At 33.1% G+C, this 19,122-nt stretch overlaps 3 protein-coding genes across 5 annotated transcripts; 1 reads left to right on the plus strand and 2 right to left on the minus strand.

The window, feature by feature from the left end:
* The first annotated feature begins 4,073 nt into the window (after positions 1-4,073).
* On the plus strand, positions 4,074-6,399 carry LOC108489713 (40S ribosomal protein S4-like). The gene is made up of 5 exons (XM_017794419.2): positions 4,074-4,193; positions 4,774-4,851; positions 4,943-5,123; positions 5,559-5,656; positions 5,781-6,399. Exons 1-5 carry the CDS (start codon positions 4,191-4,193, stop codon positions 6,207-6,209), a joined length of 789 nt encoding a protein of 262 aa, XP_017649908.1. The 5' UTR covers positions 4,074-4,190; the 3' UTR covers positions 6,210-6,399.
* An 890-nt stretch (positions 6,400-7,289) lies between these two features.
* LOC108487549 (54S ribosomal protein L51, mitochondrial-like) lies at positions 7,290-9,911 on the minus strand. 3 transcript variants are annotated; one of them, XM_017791921.2, is made up of 4 exons: positions 9,764-9,911; positions 9,055-9,134; positions 7,771-7,877; positions 7,290-7,634 (listed from the first exon to the last, which is right to left on the minus strand). In XM_017791921.2, the coding sequence occupies exons 2-4, from the start codon at positions 9,132-9,134 to the stop codon at positions 7,462-7,464; spliced, it is 360 nt and encodes a 119-aa protein (XP_017647410.1). In that variant the 5' UTR covers positions 9,764-9,911; the 3' UTR covers positions 7,290-7,461. The 3 variants fall into 3 exon arrangements, with proteins under 3 accessions (XP_017647410.1, XP_052875878.1, XP_017647411.1); XM_053019918.1 differs by lacking the exon at positions 9,764-9,911 and adding an exon at positions 9,671-9,739; XM_017791922.2 differs by lacking the exon at positions 9,764-9,911 and adding an exon at positions 9,537-9,646.
* Positions 9,912-10,464: 553 nt separating this feature from the next.
* Positions 10,465-13,265, minus strand: LOC108488625 (protein JINGUBANG-like). The gene is made up of 2 exons (XM_017792915.2): positions 12,494-13,265; positions 10,465-11,318 (listed from the first exon to the last, which is right to left on the minus strand). Exons 1-2 carry the CDS (start codon positions 13,238-13,240, stop codon positions 10,593-10,595), a joined length of 1,473 nt encoding a protein of 490 aa, XP_017648404.1. The 5' UTR covers positions 13,241-13,265; the 3' UTR covers positions 10,465-10,592.
* Between the last annotated feature and the right edge of the window lie 5,857 nt (positions 13,266-19,122).

The following is a 19,122-nucleotide window of genomic DNA, read 5'->3' on the forward strand; positions in this document are numbered from 1 at the left end:
AGTCTTGAATTCACTATTAAAAGTTCAATTTAAAAGTGTTTGAAATCGTAAATGTATGTTTAGTGTTAAATTAACATTCGTTGCATGAGTTCACTCGAGTAAGGGGTGCTAGATAAGCATAATACAAAAAAGGATAGGGACTTACAATAAGCTGAACAAAAGAGAAAAGTAAAAGAAAAGGAAGACACCATCTTCCCGAAAAAAAAACTAGCACGACCACTATTGACAACTCCCGTGGAATAACCACACCATCAAAACCTTCATGAAAGACCTTATTATTCTGGGATAAAATTGAAGAAGGAGTCAAGAGCTTAACAAGGAAGGAAAGGGAAGAGAGATAAAAAAAAAAAAAAGTGGTTTGTAGTGAGCTCTTAGCTACCTAACAAATTAAAAAAAAAATTGTGTTTGAGAGTTTAAGGAAAGAACCTTACAATGAATGCCAAATATAAATATATCGCTTAGGTTTTTTTATCAAGTTCAAAGAAGAAGTATAGAGTAATTTAGGGAAATATGTCATTATTTTTTATATGTGTTATTGAATCATAATAAAATTATTATATTTTGTTAAAATATATTTATTATACTTTTGCATGTATTGCATATTTAACGTTATTACTAATCTTAATTATTATTTAAGTGTTTGTTGAAATGGTGTTGCGAGTGTTGCAAGTCAATTCAACATCAATTCGACAGGGAATGTACTACTAATTCAAAATTTAAACAATAATTTAATATTATTATATAGTGTTTTATCTTTTAACATTTATATAAAATCTGTAAAAGAAAACTAAACCCATAATAAATCTAAAAAACATATAAATAGTGAGATGTAAACCTAAAATATCGAGTATTTGAAATCTTAAAATTAACATTTTAACCAAACACTCATTATTGTTTTATAAAACCTTTTACAGAAAATTTGTTTTTGACCATATCTTTGGTTTGCCATAGTTATAAATGATATTTTTTATTACTTTTAATATATATTCGTCACACATATTTACATATGCCCTAATTACAAATAATGCATAAATTACTTAATTGTGAATTTTTTTAAAAAAAATTAGGGTACAAGACACTTTAGATTTTAGTGTAAAATAAGCGTACCCATATATGATTTCAAGAATGCTCACCTACCCTTAAAGTTTGGAAAGAAATTTGTAAACCTCTTTTAACATTTACTTATTAAACAAATTTTAAATGACCAGACAATTATACCATTGTTTTTATTTCTCTATGTATTTTCTATTTAATTTATTTATTTCTCTATTTAAAATAATAAAATTTAATTACATATTAAAGTACTATGTAATTAAATATATTTGATTTCAATTAAAATTAAATATTTCAAATTTATATTTAAATAAGTTATATATTAACTTTGATATAAATTAATTAAATTATTTGTATAAAAAATTATTTGCAATTCACTGGTTGAGATTGTGGATGACAGGGAGCACATATGGTTGTATTAATATTAAATAATTTGTTGTACTTATTTTGGTAAGATTTATCATTTTAGCACGTTGAACTTACTAAGCTTCAATGAGCTTACTTGTGTTATTTTTTGTTCTTGTAGAAACTTTGAAGGTTGGATGGTCAGATCGGCACTCAAGTCACACTATCCACTCATTTTCAGTAGTTTTTGGAACGTTCATTTCAGATTATATGGCATGTAATAGGCTTGTATATCATTATTATTGTTTTGATATGTAAATTGTTATAGTATGATTTTTAGTACAAGTAGTTAACCTAATATGATTTGTGAACTAAGGAAGATGTTTTAGTGCAAATATATGGTATGTGTTAATGGAATGTTGTGATTGAGGTGCCTATGTTTGGCATATTGGTTGAATGTTTGATTGTGTGATTTAACATACTTTGAATGATAGTTCTTTTTGTTGTAAAATTGTATATACTTTGAATGATAGTTCTTTTTGTTGTTCTTTTTGAATGTTAGAGTCTAAGTAAGCTTGAAATGGTAAACTTGTTGTTTAAGGTTCATTTTGAGTTCACACAGCCTGAGACATGGGCATGTGTCATTTGATGAGTTCTTTAGGGTGCAAGTCAGTAAGTTACATAGCCGTGTGACCCTACTTAGAGAGTTACACGAGTGAGGACACGGGTTAGGACATGACTGTGTATCCTTAGTTCGATTTGTTACACAGGCATGCGTTTCAATAGTGTGAGGCACATGGCCTGGCCACACGGCTGTGTGACCCCTGTTTTGCAAATTTTGCATTTTTTACTAAACTTTCTAAACTATTTCAAATTGGTCCCAAATTGTTCCTAGGTTATTTTTAGAGCCTTGAGGGCTCAATTTAAGGGCAATATGCATGTGTATGGACGATTTATTACGTGTTTATAATATTGAATGGTATAATGTGTAAATGTTTCTGATTGTTTATTAATACTCTGTAACCCTAATACAGTGACGGAGACGGGTTAAGGGTGTTACACTAACACACGGCCTAGCACAAGGAAATGTACCCTACTTAGTGAGTTACACGGGTGAAGACACGGGCTGGGACACGGTCGTGTGACCGCTATTTCTAATTTTTGCTACTTTTCCCTAACTTTTCGTTTTGTTTCAAATTAGTCCTGAATTGTTTTTAAACTATTTTAGGGCTTTGATGGCTCGATTTAGGGAATGTATGTGATTTATCGGTTCATGATATATTTAAGTTATTGAATGTTATGATGTTTAAATGTTTCCGATTGTATGGTAATACTTTGTAACCCTAATTCGACAACAGAGCCAGATTAGGGGTGTTACAATAAATTATATATTAACTTTGATATAAATTCATTAAATTATTTGTATACAAAAATTAATTAGTTAAAAGCTCAATTGAAAAGAAATTGATTAAAATAAAAATAAAAAGACTCATTTTAAAATTAACTCTATGATTAAATTAAATTTCAAAGATTTAATAAGTACTTACATAAAAATGGTAAATTACACCATTAGTTGTTAAACTATGAGTAAGTTTTTGTTTTGGTCACTTAACTAAAAAAGTTACAATTTGATCACTGAACTATTCAAAAGTTTTCATTTAAGTCTTGGTTGTTAAAATCGATGCTATATGACTTCCTTTTTTGCATTACTTACACTAATCGAAAGCTCTCTTTTCCCTTTTCTTTTACAATTCAATTTTTTTCATGAAACAATTTTAGATGTTATGAATCTACAAATCAAAATCCAAACAACTTTTTTTCCAATTTTCGACATTGACTGTCAGATTGATTTGGATTTAAGGTATGTTCTTCTACTTGTCAATGGATACTGATCAACCGTATCAATTGTCAAAGCATTGCTTAGAGCTCGCTAGTGAAACTTTTTTTTTTTAAAAAAAGTTAACAACTTAGTGACTTAAATAAAAACTTTTGAATAGATCAATGACTTAAATAAAAACTTTCAAATAGTTCAATGATCAAATTGTAACTTTTATTTTTAGTTAAGTGACCAATATAAAACTTACCTATAATTTAATAACTAATGATGTAGTTTACCTAAAATTATTAAAATTATTAATATATATATAATTATGATTCATAATGGTTTTAAACAACAATTTTACATCCAATTACGCTTTATCTTAATGGTATGTTTATTGCTATTCTTAACTTATATTTATTCTAATTTATAATTATAATTGTAGGTGTAACTTTAAAAAAAACTTACATATATTAATTAAAAATATATTATCCATAATAATTTATAATTATATTTAATAATTAAAATATTTTATAACTAATTATAAATTTATTATGTTAATTAATTTTTTATATTTACTTCCTTTCATACGAGTGTAGCATCATATTTCCTAGTATTTGTTTTTTAATAAAATGCTTAGAATTACCAATAAACACCAACTCAATAACGCGCTTCAGCGCACTCGAACCCATGTCCTCCTGCATTGGCAACAATATTGATGTTAACTGAATTAAGACTCAATCAATTTTAATAAGAAATTATTAGATATAAATATTGAAGATAATTTTTTTTTTAACTTGCAAATTTTATTTTAGAAAAATTGGGCTTTGATCCGCCACGTTAATAAAATCAAGTCGATTTAAACCCTATTAAGCCCATATATAAGTTAAAACAAAGCTAGGGTTTTGTCTCCCCCTTGTTCGCATTTTCTTAAGAAGAACAACTTTCAGCGGAAACAGCCGCTTCCTCCAACATGGTTAGCTTCTTCCTCTTTTTTTGAACCTCACTTCGCTCACTTGGACTTGTTCCCACTCTTTACTTATTACTTCAGTTCTCATATTTCCTTTTGTTTGCTTTAAATTATCTTTTAAGATTTGTTTGATGAGTTTGTTGAATCACTGTATACTTGTACATATTTCTATAAAAAATTGAAAAAAAAAATGTTTCTTTTGTTTTTATAACGCTGATTTTGGCTTCTGGGTATTTTTGGGGTTATTTGCAAAATTATATTTGATTTTTTTGTCTGGTTAATATCTTATTACTGTTGTATGGCAATAGCAGCTTTATACTTCTAAATATTGTTTTACATGTGATGGAGAAATAAGAAGTTTAGTTGCTGAAATTGGAATGTTAGATCAAATGTTTGTTGTTGATTTCGTGTTATGGTATTTTTAAAATGGTTTGGGTTTCTTTGATTATTGGTTTATAATTGAGTTTTTTGAATGTGTCAACTCTCCTTTGTTTTAAATTTGGGTCCATATATTGTTTTTAATGTGAAAATTCTTGTGCTTTAAACAATATAAATTTTGGCTTTATTTAAAGTTTTCTTCTTACAGGCTAGAGGGTTGAAGAAACACTTGAAGAGGCTCAATGCTCCCAGGCATTGGATGCTTGACAAGCTTGGTGGTGCATTCGTATGTTGTTTTCCCGAGCTTTCTTTTGGCTTCCTTACCAGTCTGATGCTGCTTCATTTTAATTTTGTGTTCATTGTATTTGTTAATGCAGGCGCCAAAGCCATCGTCTGGACCCCACAAGTCGAGGGAATGTTTGCCACTTATTCTCATTCTGCGAAACAGACTGAAGTATGCTTTGACATACAGAGAAGTGATTGCTATTCTTATGCAAAGGCATGTTATGGTAGATGGGAAGGTTAGGACTGATAAGACCTACCCTGCTGGTTTTATGGGTATGTGGGACTTGCCATTGTGAATTAATTAAAGTACTTGTATTTTTATTCATATTATAAAGTCATATAAAGTAGGCTCTAGTATCTCAGATCTCTGCATTTCTTAGTAAAAGCCATTGTTGCTCTTCCTCTGCATTTTTCTTGAAATACCTGTATTGATGCATATATCCGGGCATGGGTTTGGGGATAAGACCTCCCAAATACATGTAAAATTTGGAAATATTGAACATACTTGTGTCAGAGAGGCATACTCGTAACTAACACTCATATTTGAGTCTGACTAAGTAGCTAAAAGTATTTTGCACTGGTCCAGGGTTCACTATTTTATCCTAGGTTTTGAAATTCATGGGTTATTACTGGTACCATGTACTTCACTCACTGAATCTTTTGGCTGAAATTCATGGCTCTTAACTGTCCCTTGTTTCTGACTACCAGATGTTGTGTCAATTCCCAAGACAAATGAGGACTTCCGTCTCCTGTATGACACTAAAGGTCGTTTCCGCCTTCATGCCATCACTGGTGATGAGACTAAGGTTTGTATTAATGGGACATTAGTTTGTTATGTTTCATGTTACTGTTCGATCTTCAGTATCTACTTTTACCCTGTTGTTGTCTTATAATGATTTGACATAGTTTTGTTGAATTAATACTCCGCAGTTTAAGCTCTGCAAAGTTAGGTCTGTCCAATTTGGCCTGAAGGGTATTCCATACCTGAATACCTACGATGGACGCACAATACGCTACCCAGACCCTTTGATCAAAGCCAACGACACCATCAAGCTTGACTTAGAGAGCAACAAAATTGTTGATTTCATTAAGTTTGATGTTGGGAATGTTGTCATGGTCACTGGTGGAAGGAACAGGGGACGTGTTGGAGTGATTAAGAACAGGGAGAAGCATAAGGGTAGCTTTGAGACAATCCATGTACAAGATGCTGCTGGACACGAGTTTGCAACTCGTCTAGGCAATGTCTTCACAATCGGTAAAGGAACAAAGCCATGGGTTTCGCTTCCCAAGGGCAAGGGTATCAAGTTGTCGATCATTGAGGAAGCGAGGAAGAGGCTTGCTGCTCAGGCTGCTGCTTAAACCTATCATATCTGGAGTTTTTTTGTCGAAAGACTTGTTGGATGAATGCTGGCTGGTCCTGTCCTAGCTTTTGCAGGGTTTATGGATTTGCTTTTTATTAATGTTTTTCTTTCTATGAATTTAGTTTAGTTACTCTTTGGTTTATGTTATATTTTAACTATCATTTATCACATTACAGTTCTATCTGAAATCTATTGTTTTACTTGGATTCGTCCTTTTCTTTTATGATGAGTTCCTTTATGCTAAGGCTGAGGCATGGTTTTTGAAACTGGACCAGTTGGTCGGCCTGAAAACTGTCCTGCACACGGGTCTGCAATGAGAGAGGAATCGGTTCATACGTGAACTGGTAAAAAATTGACCTGGTATTTTTATTTTCTGGTCCAAGTATATCCTAGCCCGAAACCCAAAAAAAGATTTTCAGCCCAAATAACTTAAAACCGGCCCAAAGTATTTAGCCCAAAAATCTAAAATTATAAAACAAGAGAAAAAAATAAAAAGTAAAATAAAATTAAAGGCAGGGGGTCGGGTTCTCTGCCTCTGCCCTGCTCTACTGGTTGCTCTCCTTTTCTCAAATGAAAATCTGAAATAAAAGAATTGAAAATTCCAGACTTAAAGAGTAAAGGAGGGGAGGGAATGGGATTTTACTTTGTAAATGAGAGTGAGGAAGAGAGAGCTTCTTTTCCATTAGTATAGACTAAATTTTGAAAAAAAAAATTCCACTTTCTCCGCCTCTTTGGTAATTCTCTATCTCTTTTCTTCCTCTTTCCCTACTGCCAAAGATAGTGTTAAAAGTTAGTGTTAAAAGTTTTTCTTTCGGTCTCTCCTACCTTAACTAGTGGTTGAGGGTTTAATTCTCACTCTGGGTATAGAGCAACTTTAAAATTTGTAATCAATATCTACCTTTTAATGGGCCTATGAAATGTAGAAAATTAGTTACTGAGATCGCTCCGATAAATTCTTTGAGAAAAAAAAAAACTTCCAGCTTCAGATTAATTTTTGTCAAACAAGGATGCATAAGCATTAAACAATCACTTCTATGAGTAAATTAGCGGAGCAGAAAAAAAAATCTAAGTAAAAAAATTATTAAATATTTGGGTCCAATCATTTATTACGACATCAACAGGCTTTGTCCATACACAACAGTTTCATTTACCTCCAACGAGGGAATGTTTCGGCAAAGTTGCCTTCATGGCTAAATAGAACAACAAAGAAACATAGTGACAAAATTTTGAACAACTTGTACTATTGTGTCTCAAAATTTCACATCAGTTGTCCATGTACCTTGCACACTGGGGTGTTTGGTTACATGCCTTGTCTTCAATTTCACCACCTTTCTTCCCAATGCGTTTCTTAGTCTGGTTGCATAAAGAAGGATATCTTCAGGAGTCTTATTCTTCACGCATACCACCCGCTCGTTTTTGTTCTCTGAGAAATTGGCAAGTTATATGTTTTAAACGGCTGAAGTGATTTTGGGAGAAAAACATGCATGTTCACATAGATATGGCTAAAAACCAATGCATGCGTGTATGCATTGTCTGAAACTCATCCAAGAATAACTTACTGTAAAAGCCCTTCAAATGTGGATGCTGCCCACGAATGAGCTCAGTAACCACCTCGAGCTGAGGGTTTTTCTCTTTAAAAGTCGGTAAGTCCGACTCCATAAATGCCCTGGCATACCAATGTCAAAATTACCATGAAATTGAGAGTGATTTTGGAGAATTCAGCATCCATTTAAAGGAGAGGAACCATATTTGTACATGCTTCTCGTTATTATTAATTATAACAGTTGAACTTGAGACTACCATGGCATGAGTCGAAACCAAATGTTAACAAACCATCCTATGGCCTTGTTATATACCTTACTTGAAAGGCATCTCAGTATTGTATCATTAAGTCATTAAAAAACTTATTCATGTGATAACGACTAGCAAAAGCAGTCCATTAGATCTTACCATCCCTGCAACATATTATTTTCAAGAATTCCTAAAGTCAATTCCCTCTCCAGCAAGGCCCAGAATACCCTCAGTCACAAGACAAAAGAAAAGGGTGGGAAAAGTGCTTCTCTCTTTCTTTTTATTTTGGTCCCAAAATACTTCAATGGACGATTAACAGCAAAGTTCAAATTTTCACTACTCTTTCACCAGGTAGCAGTGACCATCAGTGCATACACATGTAGAGAGATTACTTGAGTACCCTAATGTAACCCGAAGTGCTAAGCATTCAAATGTAGTTGTACAAATATTAAAGAAAGCAGCCTGTCTCAAGATGAAATCCATCATCATTCATGATATCCTGCTTAATCTATGAAATCCCACAACTTTGGTGATCACATATTTAATCACCTAAAACTAGATTCAGATCAGCCATAATATCATCAACTATCAAACCATCACATAATGTGCAGATGAAAGTGACATGAAGCTTAATACTAGCTTGATATAATGGTGTAGAAGCAAATTCATTCATTATTAGCAAATTAGCCAGCCTAAGTATAGTCAGAAGTGGTTCGGTAGTTTAATTTATGTATAGGTACGAGTCTCCACAGTGTAAACAAGGATGATACCTAAAATTGAAATGCAAATCTTAGCACAAACTCTAGGCCAAAAATCAAGAAAACATTTAACAAAAAGGGACCAGCTTTATTAGGCAAACAAAGACATGAAGAACACATTGCAATGTTCAGAAAAGAGAAATGCAACAAACATTGAAATTCAGAAAAGTACTTCACTCAAGAGGTGCCAAGCAAATTTACAAAAATTAATATTAGCCAGAAAGTTAAGAAGATAATACTCGAGGGGTTTATATAAAATTTAACAAGTGGAAAACAAGAAAAGTTGGATCATACCTGATGCCCCTGCTACTCCCTCCCCAATCACAATAGCTTACTATCAGTTTTTTAAGTTGCCAAACTCCTCGCAATGCCATCTGCATTTTCAAAACATAAACAAATTATTAAGTAATTATATGTTTAACCCATTTTTGTTTCTTTCTAAATAGCAATACAGCCAAAAACAAATGAATTACACCCTTTGTTTTTTGCCAAAATTTTCCATAAAATTTAGAATATAATCCTAAGTAAACGAAAAAAAGAAATGAATCCATAAAAATTCAAGGCACACTTCTGTTCCTGTTTCAGTTTGCAATTAAGAAATGAAGTTTCTGTATTTAATCAAAAGGTCTAGCTACATATTTACTCACAAGTGAACAAAGACAACAACTCAGTCGAATCCAAAAACATGAAAATATTGAAAGATAAAAGATAAAAGATCCTTGGAAACCATACAAGTTTGAAGAAAAGAGGAAGAGGATAAAAAAAAAAAATACAACCTTTGAGAGGGATTTGAAATTTCACTACAAGGAGCTGAAAGTTCTAAAAAAGAAAAACCAAAACTCAACTAATTCAATTTATTCAACCCAAACAGATATAGCCAAAAAAAAAAATCAAGGAAAAGGGATAACACCGGTAGCAGCGAAGCGGCAATGGCTGAACCAATGGTCTACAAATGAATAAAGAGTAGAGTAACCAATGGTCTAGAGATGTATGAGTGACTCACCTATGATGCCGCGAAGTTACCCTCAGTTGTGAGTCTCCAAAGTGAAGGATACGGCGAAATTGGCAGAGACAATAGAAAAAAGAAAAAGGAAAAACTAACTCCATAGGCCCAATAACTTGGGTTGAGACATTGTGTCTAACAAGATTTTAAGCTTATTAGGCCATTTCATTCTAATATTAACAAAATTTCGATTTGTTAGTATTGGATTGATTTGGATAATAATTAATTTTTTTATTTATAATTTAAACAATAATTATATATTTTTTAGGTTTCACTAGCAAAAGATAATATAAGAAAAGTTCGAACCATAAACAATAAATGAAGAATTGGACAAAAATCATTAAGTGAGAGGGAGACCACACATTACAATTGTATATGATAAAACTCATATTCGAGCCTTAAAAGTTTAGAAGTTAATTTTTGCTAAGACATCATTAATAAAATGAAAAAAAAAAGCTATTTTTCAAGTTTAAAACAATGAACCAAACCTATGGAATAAATTCAGATGGGTGCAATTATTTTCGATTTAATTTTAATTAAGATTATTTTGCTAAATTAAAAATTAAGTATTAAAAATTAAAGATTAGATTTAATTATCAAAATATTCTACCTTAATCATATTTTTACCCAAAATTTAATCAAACAAATCTTTACCTTTTTTTTTTTTACCTAAGTTAATCGGTGTTCCACATTCATTCAAATTTGAGTTATAAATATAATTACTGGTATAAAATATTTTTGTGGGTATAAACTAGACAGACAAAATTGCAGGAGTCATATATATGATTAACAATTACACTGTACGATAGTGGGAACCCAACCAAATGATTTAAACTCCCTCATCTAACTCAAAATAATCATTTTTTACAAATCCTCCACTGCCACTTTTTGTACGACTTACACGCCACACCTTGAGAACTCCATCAAGGCTCCCGGTGCAGATGGTGCAACCATCTTCAACCTCCTCCCCTGCATGTCCCAAAAATGCTGTCACACATCTGATGGGTCCCCTGTGCCCAACCAAAACGGCTAGACATACATGTTGACCATCATGTTCCCTGCTCCACACCCTGCTAGATGAGTCTGCTGACCCACTGATTACATAGTTAGACACACTGGCTAAACACATGACTGCATGAGTGTGACCTTGGAGCGCACCACCGTATTGCAGTTGGCCCGATGCCCAGCCTTTCAGCCAGTAATGTACATACCCGTCGGTGCAGCCACCGTATAAGACTCCCCCGTCTGCGGTTAGTGTTAGAGTTTTGACGGGTGAGCATTTGGCTGGTAAGGTTACCATGAGTGAATGTGGCCATGCACCTCGGCAAAAATTGCGCCGCCAAACTCTGACGGTGGCGTCATCAGAGGCTGTGTAGAGTATTCCATCGTCGGCCACCACGACGGCGTTGATGGGTTCGGAATGTGCAGGGATGTTCTCAATGCATTTGAAGTCTGATATTCTCCAAACTTTCACGGTTTTATCAACAGATGCTGAGTATAGGATGTTATCTGATATATTGATTGCCAGTGATGTTATTGGCCCCATATGCCTCGTCTGCAAACCAATTGATCAATGTCTGTCAAATTTGTAATAAAATCATATACAAAGTATACCTAAATTATGTAAAAATCACAAATGCTATAAACAGTAAAGGGAGGGAGCAAAATATCAATTTCTGGAACCGTTCATACATTAATTACTCATGCAACTGTAATTTCCTTATTTAAGAACTCACCATATCCATCTTTGAACATAAGTGTCAAACACGAATAATTAAAAAGAAAATAAAAAATCGAAGCAAGCATAGATTGAAACTTGAAAGCTAGCTGATTTTCTTTTCAATCTTCCCAACCATATCTCTCTGTGAACATTTATATAGTGAGAGAATTGTCAACGATGTCTGTTTTTGCAGTATAAATTAGTTGGTGACTACAATTTTCATCAGTGAAATGCCCTAACCTAATATTACTTGCTATAATAACTTAACCAAATTTTCAGAAAGTTAGTGCAATTTAAGGTCATAAAGAAGATAACCAATATCTATAGACAATAAATTGTGTGTCAAAGGTGTGAACTGTGACATGATATCCCCTCCCCCTTCGCCCTTCTTTTTCCATATCATTCTTCCTTTTCTCGGTCAATCAAAGTTCCTAACAACGTTCACATATAAGATCAATGAGCACTCTTTTCCAATTCATTATTCAATTTTATGCAGTATGCCCATCACATTACATGTTTATAGGAAGAAAAGAAACTTTAGATTGGAAATTTCAGTGCATCACATTTAATGCAGAAAGCTTGATATTTCTAAAATCAACTTAGGCAGATAGTAGTTGAGAGTTGAATTTAAAGGGACCCCATTTACTTTCTCTGCTCCCCCATATGCATGCTAAGCATTCACTCTCCCTATCATAAAGAACCCTTCATGTTCATTATTAGCCATGTTCCCCATTTTCAACCAAAACTCACCGGTCAGTTACCCCCACAACAATTCTACTTTAGTAGAATTCGAATGCATCTTGGACACGGGTATGGCTCTTACACGAATATATTCGAATTTTATAAGATTTCTATGTGCTTGGAGGGTCTCTGAAGGCTCAAATCCATTCCCAAAGTATTACACAAACGTGTTCGACGTCAGAGTAAAAGCAACTTAGCTTAAAATTGCTAAAACAAATAAATATCATAAATGCATAGAGCAAGATGAACAGCTAGCTTTAGGACATTACCATTTTATCTTTACTGGAAATGTAGCTCCGGACATAGCCACTGGTCCGGGGTATTGTTGCCAACTTGATATGCTTCAGTGTACCATCCCATGTTCTTCGCCACACCCGAATCTTGGTATCACCATAGGCTGCAAAAACCCTTTCATGGGATACCGCAAGAGCAACAACCGTGGATGCTTTAGTCTTTAACACTCCACACTCTGAAAACTCAGGCAACTTCCAAATACGTATCAAGTTTGTATCGGAGCCAGTGTAAATGATCCCATTCGAGATAGCTATGGATAAAATCTGGCCATCTTTTTTAAGGACCGAAGATAGGCATTTATAGGAAGCATCAAGGCTGATGGTGTGGTTTGAAGGATTGGGGTTGAAAGTGCGGAGAGGTGAGGATAAAGGAGAAGTGTGCAGAGAAGGAGTGCTGTAACGAGGTGGGGAGCAATGGAAACCATTGAAAGAGGCTTCTTTGGTGGAGAGGCTTCTCAAGAAGCATTGACCTGTGGCGTCTCTTAGTGCAAAAGAGTGGTTTGGGGGAGAGTTTGAAGGGTCTAATGAGGCCATCTTTTTGTGATGAGTTGTTTCTCTTATTGCAAAAGATGAGCAGTTCGGAGGTGAGTTGGGGAGTCCATTGAGGCCTTCTCTCTCTCTCCAGTGCAATGCAATTGAAAGAGCTTTGTAAATGATTTCTGTTGTGTGGACCTTATGGCTGTCTAAATGCAAAGAAAATACATTTAGTAGCGGTGATTTCATGATGTGAAAGAATGGTCATCAAATCTGTCGCAAAAACAAATGCTAGTACTGTCTCGAACATGTAGGCAATGTTACATATTATATTGTATTAATGACATTTCCAACTAAACTTCTGGAAAACATAAATCATACAGATTTTTCCTTAAATAATATAAGACTTCTATTCAAATTCTACAAACCCTTAAATTCGAAAAAATATATAATTAAACACACTTAAATAGAGGTATACATGGGCTGGGCTATCCGACCCGGCCCGAAGGCCAGCCCGAAATGTAGGAGGGTTTGGGTAAAAATATAAGCCCGAAAAATGGGCTTGGATAAAAAAATAAGACCCGTTTAAAAAATGGGCCAGGCCTCGGGTAAGGTATTTTTAGCTCGGGCCCGGCCCCAGCCCGAATTCACTAAAGGACAAAAAAATCTGCATATTTTTTTTATTTTTGAATGTTATTTTCTTGTTGTTTTCTCCATATTTTGCTACCATTTTACTATTATGTTGCTATTATTTTGTTGTTATTGTTTGGATATTGTATAAAATTTATTTTATTATTAATTTTCTTATTATTTTAAAGGCATTTGTTAAATTTTTATTATTTTAGAAGCATTTTCTTGTTAAGTTGCATTTATCTTAGTGTTATTTAAGTCTACATATTTTTCAAAATTTATTTTCAATTTGTTGGGAAATTTTTATTTTGATATTTTTAGTATTTTTGATGTATTATATATATTTAAAAATAATATAAAATAATATAAAAAATTAATACGGCCGGGCCGGGCCGGGCTCAGGTTTTAGTATTTTTATCCAGGTCGGGCTTGGGCAAAATTTTAAGCCCATTTTTTGGGCCCGGCTCTAGCCCAATAAATGGGTATGATTTTTTAGTTGAGCCCGGCCCGAACCCGGCCCATGAACACCTCTACACTTAAATTCATAATATTTTTTTGTCACAATAACATTTATGCTGTTTAATAAAACCCAATAAATTATTTCCTAGAGTTTCTTAAAAAAAAACTAATATATGAGTTTCATCTACAGTATGTTGAGTTTTGATAAAGATGGTGGAGTTGGATGATCTTGATACTAAAATTGTGATTTATAAATGTAATATTGGTCATAAAACTTGGAAGAGAATCGGTCCAGAAAAATTTAGGAGTAAGCTTAGGGTTGATCCTAGTATTAGAGGCGGATATAGGGGGCTGGCAGGGGCCTGGTGTAACAGCCCGTTTTTAGTCAAATCGGAACTGTGGTTTCGGGACCACAAATTTGAAGTCAAAATATTTATTTTATTATTATTATTTTAATGTCTACAACATGATAATAAGTTTGCGTGGAAATTTCGTTAAGAAATTTTATTCTTTGAATGCTCAATTCGGTAAAAAGGACTAAATCACGTAAGGTGCAAAATTAAGGTTCTATAAGTTAAAGGTGTTAAATAGTTAAGGAATTTTAAATTAGAGGTCCTTATGTCGTAAATAGACCATTTGAATTATAAGTGGACATAGATAGACATCATTTGGATGATATTAATGGTTTTTCATTAAGGTTAAAATAGTAATTAGCATAATAAACTTAAAATAAATAAAACAAAAAGCAAAGTTAGTGTCCATCTTCTTATTTGTTGTGAATTGAAGGGAAGAAAGGAAAAATTTTAGGGTTCTTCATTCGGCTAAGACAAATTCCTGCAATTAGATCAAGAAAAGTGAAATTCGGATCTAGATCGAGGGAAAACTAAAGTTATCGACTAATTGGCCTGTTTCGTCGTTTTTACATCCGATGTAAGTTCGTATATTATAAGTTTTGATACAAATGTATTTCATATGCTTTGATATTGCATAAATTGTGAATACAAGAATATGGATATGATCGATAGTGATTTGATGATGATTTAACATTCAAAACCCTAGTTGGACCTTAGGAATAGCTTAGGATACTAGTGACATGTCATTAGAGGATACATCGAGTTGGCTTCGGGCCATGATATTAGCACTTCGGGTGCGAGTTATACCGATTTGGCTTCGGGCCATGATATCAATATTTCAGATATAAGCTACCATGATTTGGCTTCGAGCCATGGTATAGGTACTTAGTGTGCGAGACTCTTGAGTATCCGACTTCTATTCCAAATGGTTCATCAGGTAAATGAAAGATGTGATTGAGTATGAGAATGATATGAGATGGTACAGGTACGTACGTGACATTTATAAGCTTTGGTGTGAAGAAACTTGTAAAGAATGTGATTAATATCATAATTGCGTATATGAAAGATTTGTTAGCTAATATATGCTAAATGTTGATATATTCAAATTGTTGATTTATAATCTTGAGATTGAATTAAGTTTATGGTATACGAGCTTACTAAGCTTTATAGCTTACTTTGTTTATTTTCCCATGTTTTATAGTGTTATCAAGCTAGCTCGGATTCGGGGATCGTCGGAGATTGCTTCACACTATCCATCTATCACTTGATACCTATGAATTTTGGTATTTTGAGTATATGGCATGTATAGGGACTTGGTCTTTTGGTATATGTATTTTGGCCAATTGTGTTGGCTTGTAAATATTAGGTTTGGTTTATATATACATAGCCATGTAAGTTGGCTTATAATGGTGATTTAATGATGTATAAAAGTGTGCAAATGACCTTTATTTAAGTTTAGTAATTGCCTTATAAATGCTAGTTATGATAGTATTTGATGCTTGTTGAAAATGGATATGTTGAATATCAAATGGATGATGAATTTATAATTAGTATGCTTATGAGTTTAGGTAATTTGATGCATGTTTGAAAATGACTATATTGATGAATGAAAAGGGTAAAATTTGGTATGTATTTGAATTGCATATTGTGATATGGTGAGTCTTGTATTTGTTGGTATTGAAATGGAATAAATGATGCTTGGTTGAAGTTGATTGATTGCTTATTTATGCCTTGTGTTGGTACCAATTGGTTTGGTGTAGGTGTGTACAAGTTTGGGTGGAAAATTGGCTTAGTAAATAGCCTATGTCTGTCCACATGGGCAGAGACACAGGCGTGTGTCTCAGCTATGTGTAACACACGGTTATGTTACACGGCAATGTGTCCCCTACTGTTGAATTTGAAACCAAGTTAGTATGCTCCACATGGCCTCACACACGGGCGTGTGACTTGGTCGTGTGGCATAAGTTAGTATACCCTACAGGTTTGGCACGGTCTAGCACATGGCTTGGCACACGGGCGTGTATGGCCAATTTTAGGGCACACGGGCTAGCCACACGAGCGTGTGTGTTGGCCGTGTGACCCAAGTCAAAAAGTTACACAGGGTTGGACACGGGCTGGGACACGATCATGTGATCCTATTTTGAATGTTCACATGGCCTGAGACACGAGTGTGTGTCTCTTGGCCATGTGAGAGACACAATAGGGGCACACGGGCATGTGGCCCCTGCACTTTGCAAAAATTTTCTAGGTGTTGAAAAATTTCCTAAGTTTTCGGTTTAGTTCCCAACCACCCTGAATGCATGTTTAGGGCCTCGTAGGCTCGTATTAGGGACACAATGATTGGTTGTGAATGAAATGTATATGATTTGATTATTTGTATATGAAATGTATGTTTGAATGCATTATAAGTCTGATAATGCTCTGTAACCCTATTCCAGCGTTGAATAAGGGTGAGGGGTGTTACACCTAGAGCCTCTAAAATGGAAAATTTCTATTTAGGTCCTTGAAATTTTTAAAAAATTTTAAATTAGTAAAAGTAAAATTATACTTTGGCGCTCCCTAAAATTATAAAAATTTGATTTAATCTTTTAGAAATTATAAAGATATAGACTATAAAAAATTAAAATTTCATTCGACCCCCTAGAAATTTGTTCTACCTTCGCCCTTGCTTAAGATCCCATGGCATGATATTTAGAATCATTGTTAAATTGTCAGATCTGATGTTTGTCCGTTGACAGTGGCAAATTCAAAATTTTTTTAGCGGGTCAAAATTGAATTATAGATTTTTGAGAAGTCAAATATAAAATTGATAATGTATTAATTTATTATTTTTGAAGGAGCTAAATAAAATATTTTATTTTTGGGAGCCAAAGTATAATTTTCCGTATATTAATTTATAATTTGATCATTTAAAGATACTAGAATTACAATTATTCAAAAAATTTTAGGGGGAGGGCTGGCTTTGTATCCGCCCTGTCGGCTGACTAATCTTTGATCTTAATTAGTTCGAGGTCTCGAACTGCTCAGATCTCCTGTCTAAAGGTCTTCATTGCTTTTATGGTGGTTGGCTATTTTGTTATGGAATAGTTTGCCACCAACTCCTACATTGCCCTTGGATTTGTCTCCATATCGGATTCCAGTAAATTTTTTCTGGTAGATAAAGGACAAGTTATCGGGATAATAAATTTATGTTGGCCTTAGATTTGAGTCATGTGTCATATGGTGATTGTTATGACGCTTGAGTCATATGGTGACTTGTCTTCTCTAAGTCCTTAGTGATTTACTATCGAGTTTCTACGAGAACTTGATTTTGTTTGGGATTCCATTGTACCTATTGTTTCAGGTCAGAGACTCACCGCATCAAGATTCTTTTTTTTTTTTTAATGCCTAAGGGTGCCGTTGGTTGAGAAGGTAGTGTGAACGTGTCAAGATCCTTTTTTTTTTTTTTTTTTGCTCCTAATTCATGTGGGGAAGACTGGTTCAAGCAATGAAATCTCTTTTTCTTCGTCATAAAAATTAGGTTTACTAGCTTCTCAAGGCTTGGTCTGGTATGAGATTGTGGTCCTCAACCATTTTTTTTTATTTCGGTAACTGCATTTAAGGTTTTGTTGGCCTTTATTTCTATGAGACTTATCCTCTACTTTTATGAAAAGAAATAAACTTACAAATTTATAAAATTATAAATTATTAATATAATAATATTTTAATATACTAAATTAAAATATAAAAGCTTTAATTCAATTGACATGGTTGTTGATTTAGAAGGATTATGGATAAAATTAGATATTGTATTAAAAAAATTACAATATAAAATTATATTTATATTTTATAAGTTTTATATTTAATTTATCTTATCTATCCACATAATTTTCAATATTATATTATATTTTAAATTAAATTAAAATATTAAATTTGCTAAAAAGAGCTTATCTTAAAATGTTAAAAATTAAAATCTCACACACACAGAAATATATTTTTATTTTTGCATGATTTTATGATTTTTCAGTAGTTATTATTATTATTTTTATCTCCAACACCAGTAAATGGGCATGAACCGTCTATCCTCATCATATAAATGAATTTCAACAACAATACACATCCAAATAAAAAAATAAAATTTAAAGAGATGTCACTTTAGTTCTTCATTTTCTAATATATCACAACCACTATAGAAATGAAATTAATTGAAAGAACCTCTAAAAGTTTTCTGAAAAATCACATATAAATTATAAGAAGAACGAAATAAATAGGAATGGGTGGTTATCATTAAACATTCTCTTAGGGTTTAAATGGGTGGTGCATTTACCTGCGATTAGTATAAAAATAACGGTAACGGTGAGATTAAATAATGTAACGATAGTGTAGTTTGAGATAAAAAGTAAACTAAACGTACAACACCCCACCCTATCGTCTATGTAAACTCACCCTTAATCTCCCCCTAGTCAAAAGTTCTAATACTAAATATATATATAAGATTATTTAATTTTTTATTATGAAATTAAGAACCACGAATATATGTAACATATTTGTTTAATAAATAAATATTCTAATAAAGATGTAATTGTGTATTTTTTAAACTACAAGGACTAGGTGTATTTTATTTATACCTTAGGGATAACTGTTTTTACCCAAACTTTTATTTATTTTTATTTTTAAATTTTATATTTACTTTTAAAGAGTAAATATAAA

Source organism: Gossypium arboreum, chromosome 10 (assembly GCF_025698485.1).
Source record: "Gossypium arboreum isolate Shixiya-1 chromosome 10, ASM2569848v2, whole genome shotgun sequence".
In the NCBI taxonomy this organism is placed as follows: domain Eukaryota; kingdom Viridiplantae; phylum Streptophyta; class Magnoliopsida; order Malvales; family Malvaceae; genus Gossypium; species Gossypium arboreum.

Coding starts and splice junctions, on each gene's coding strand:
- LOC108489713 (XM_017794419.2), top strand. Junction 4,852..4,942: donor ACAAGCTTGGTGGTGCATTC/GTATGTTGTTTT, acceptor TTGTTAATGCAG/GCGCCAAAGCCATCGTCTGG. Junction 5,124..5,558: donor CTACCCTGCTGGTTTTATGG/GTATGTGGGACT, acceptor TCTGACTACCAG/ATGTTGTGTCAATTCCCAAG.
- LOC108487549 (XM_017791921.2), bottom strand. CDS start 9,134: ATGGCATTGCGAGGAGTTTGGCAACTTAAAAAACTGATAGTAAGCTAT. Junction 7,878..9,054: donor GGGAGTAGCAGGGGCATCAG/GTATGATCCAAC, acceptor TTGGTATGCCAG/GGCATTTATGGAGTCGGACT. Junction 7,635..7,770: donor ACATTTGAAGGGCTTTTACA/GTAAGTTATTCT, acceptor CCAATTTCTCAG/AGAACAAAAACGAGCGGGTG.
- LOC108488625 (XM_017792915.2), bottom strand. CDS start 13,240: ATGAAATCACCGCTACTAAATGTATTTTCTTTGCATTTAGACAGCCAT. Junction 11,319..12,493: donor TTTCCAGTAAAGATAAAATG/GTAATGTCCTAA, acceptor ATTGGTTTGCAG/ACGAGGCATATGGGGCCAAT.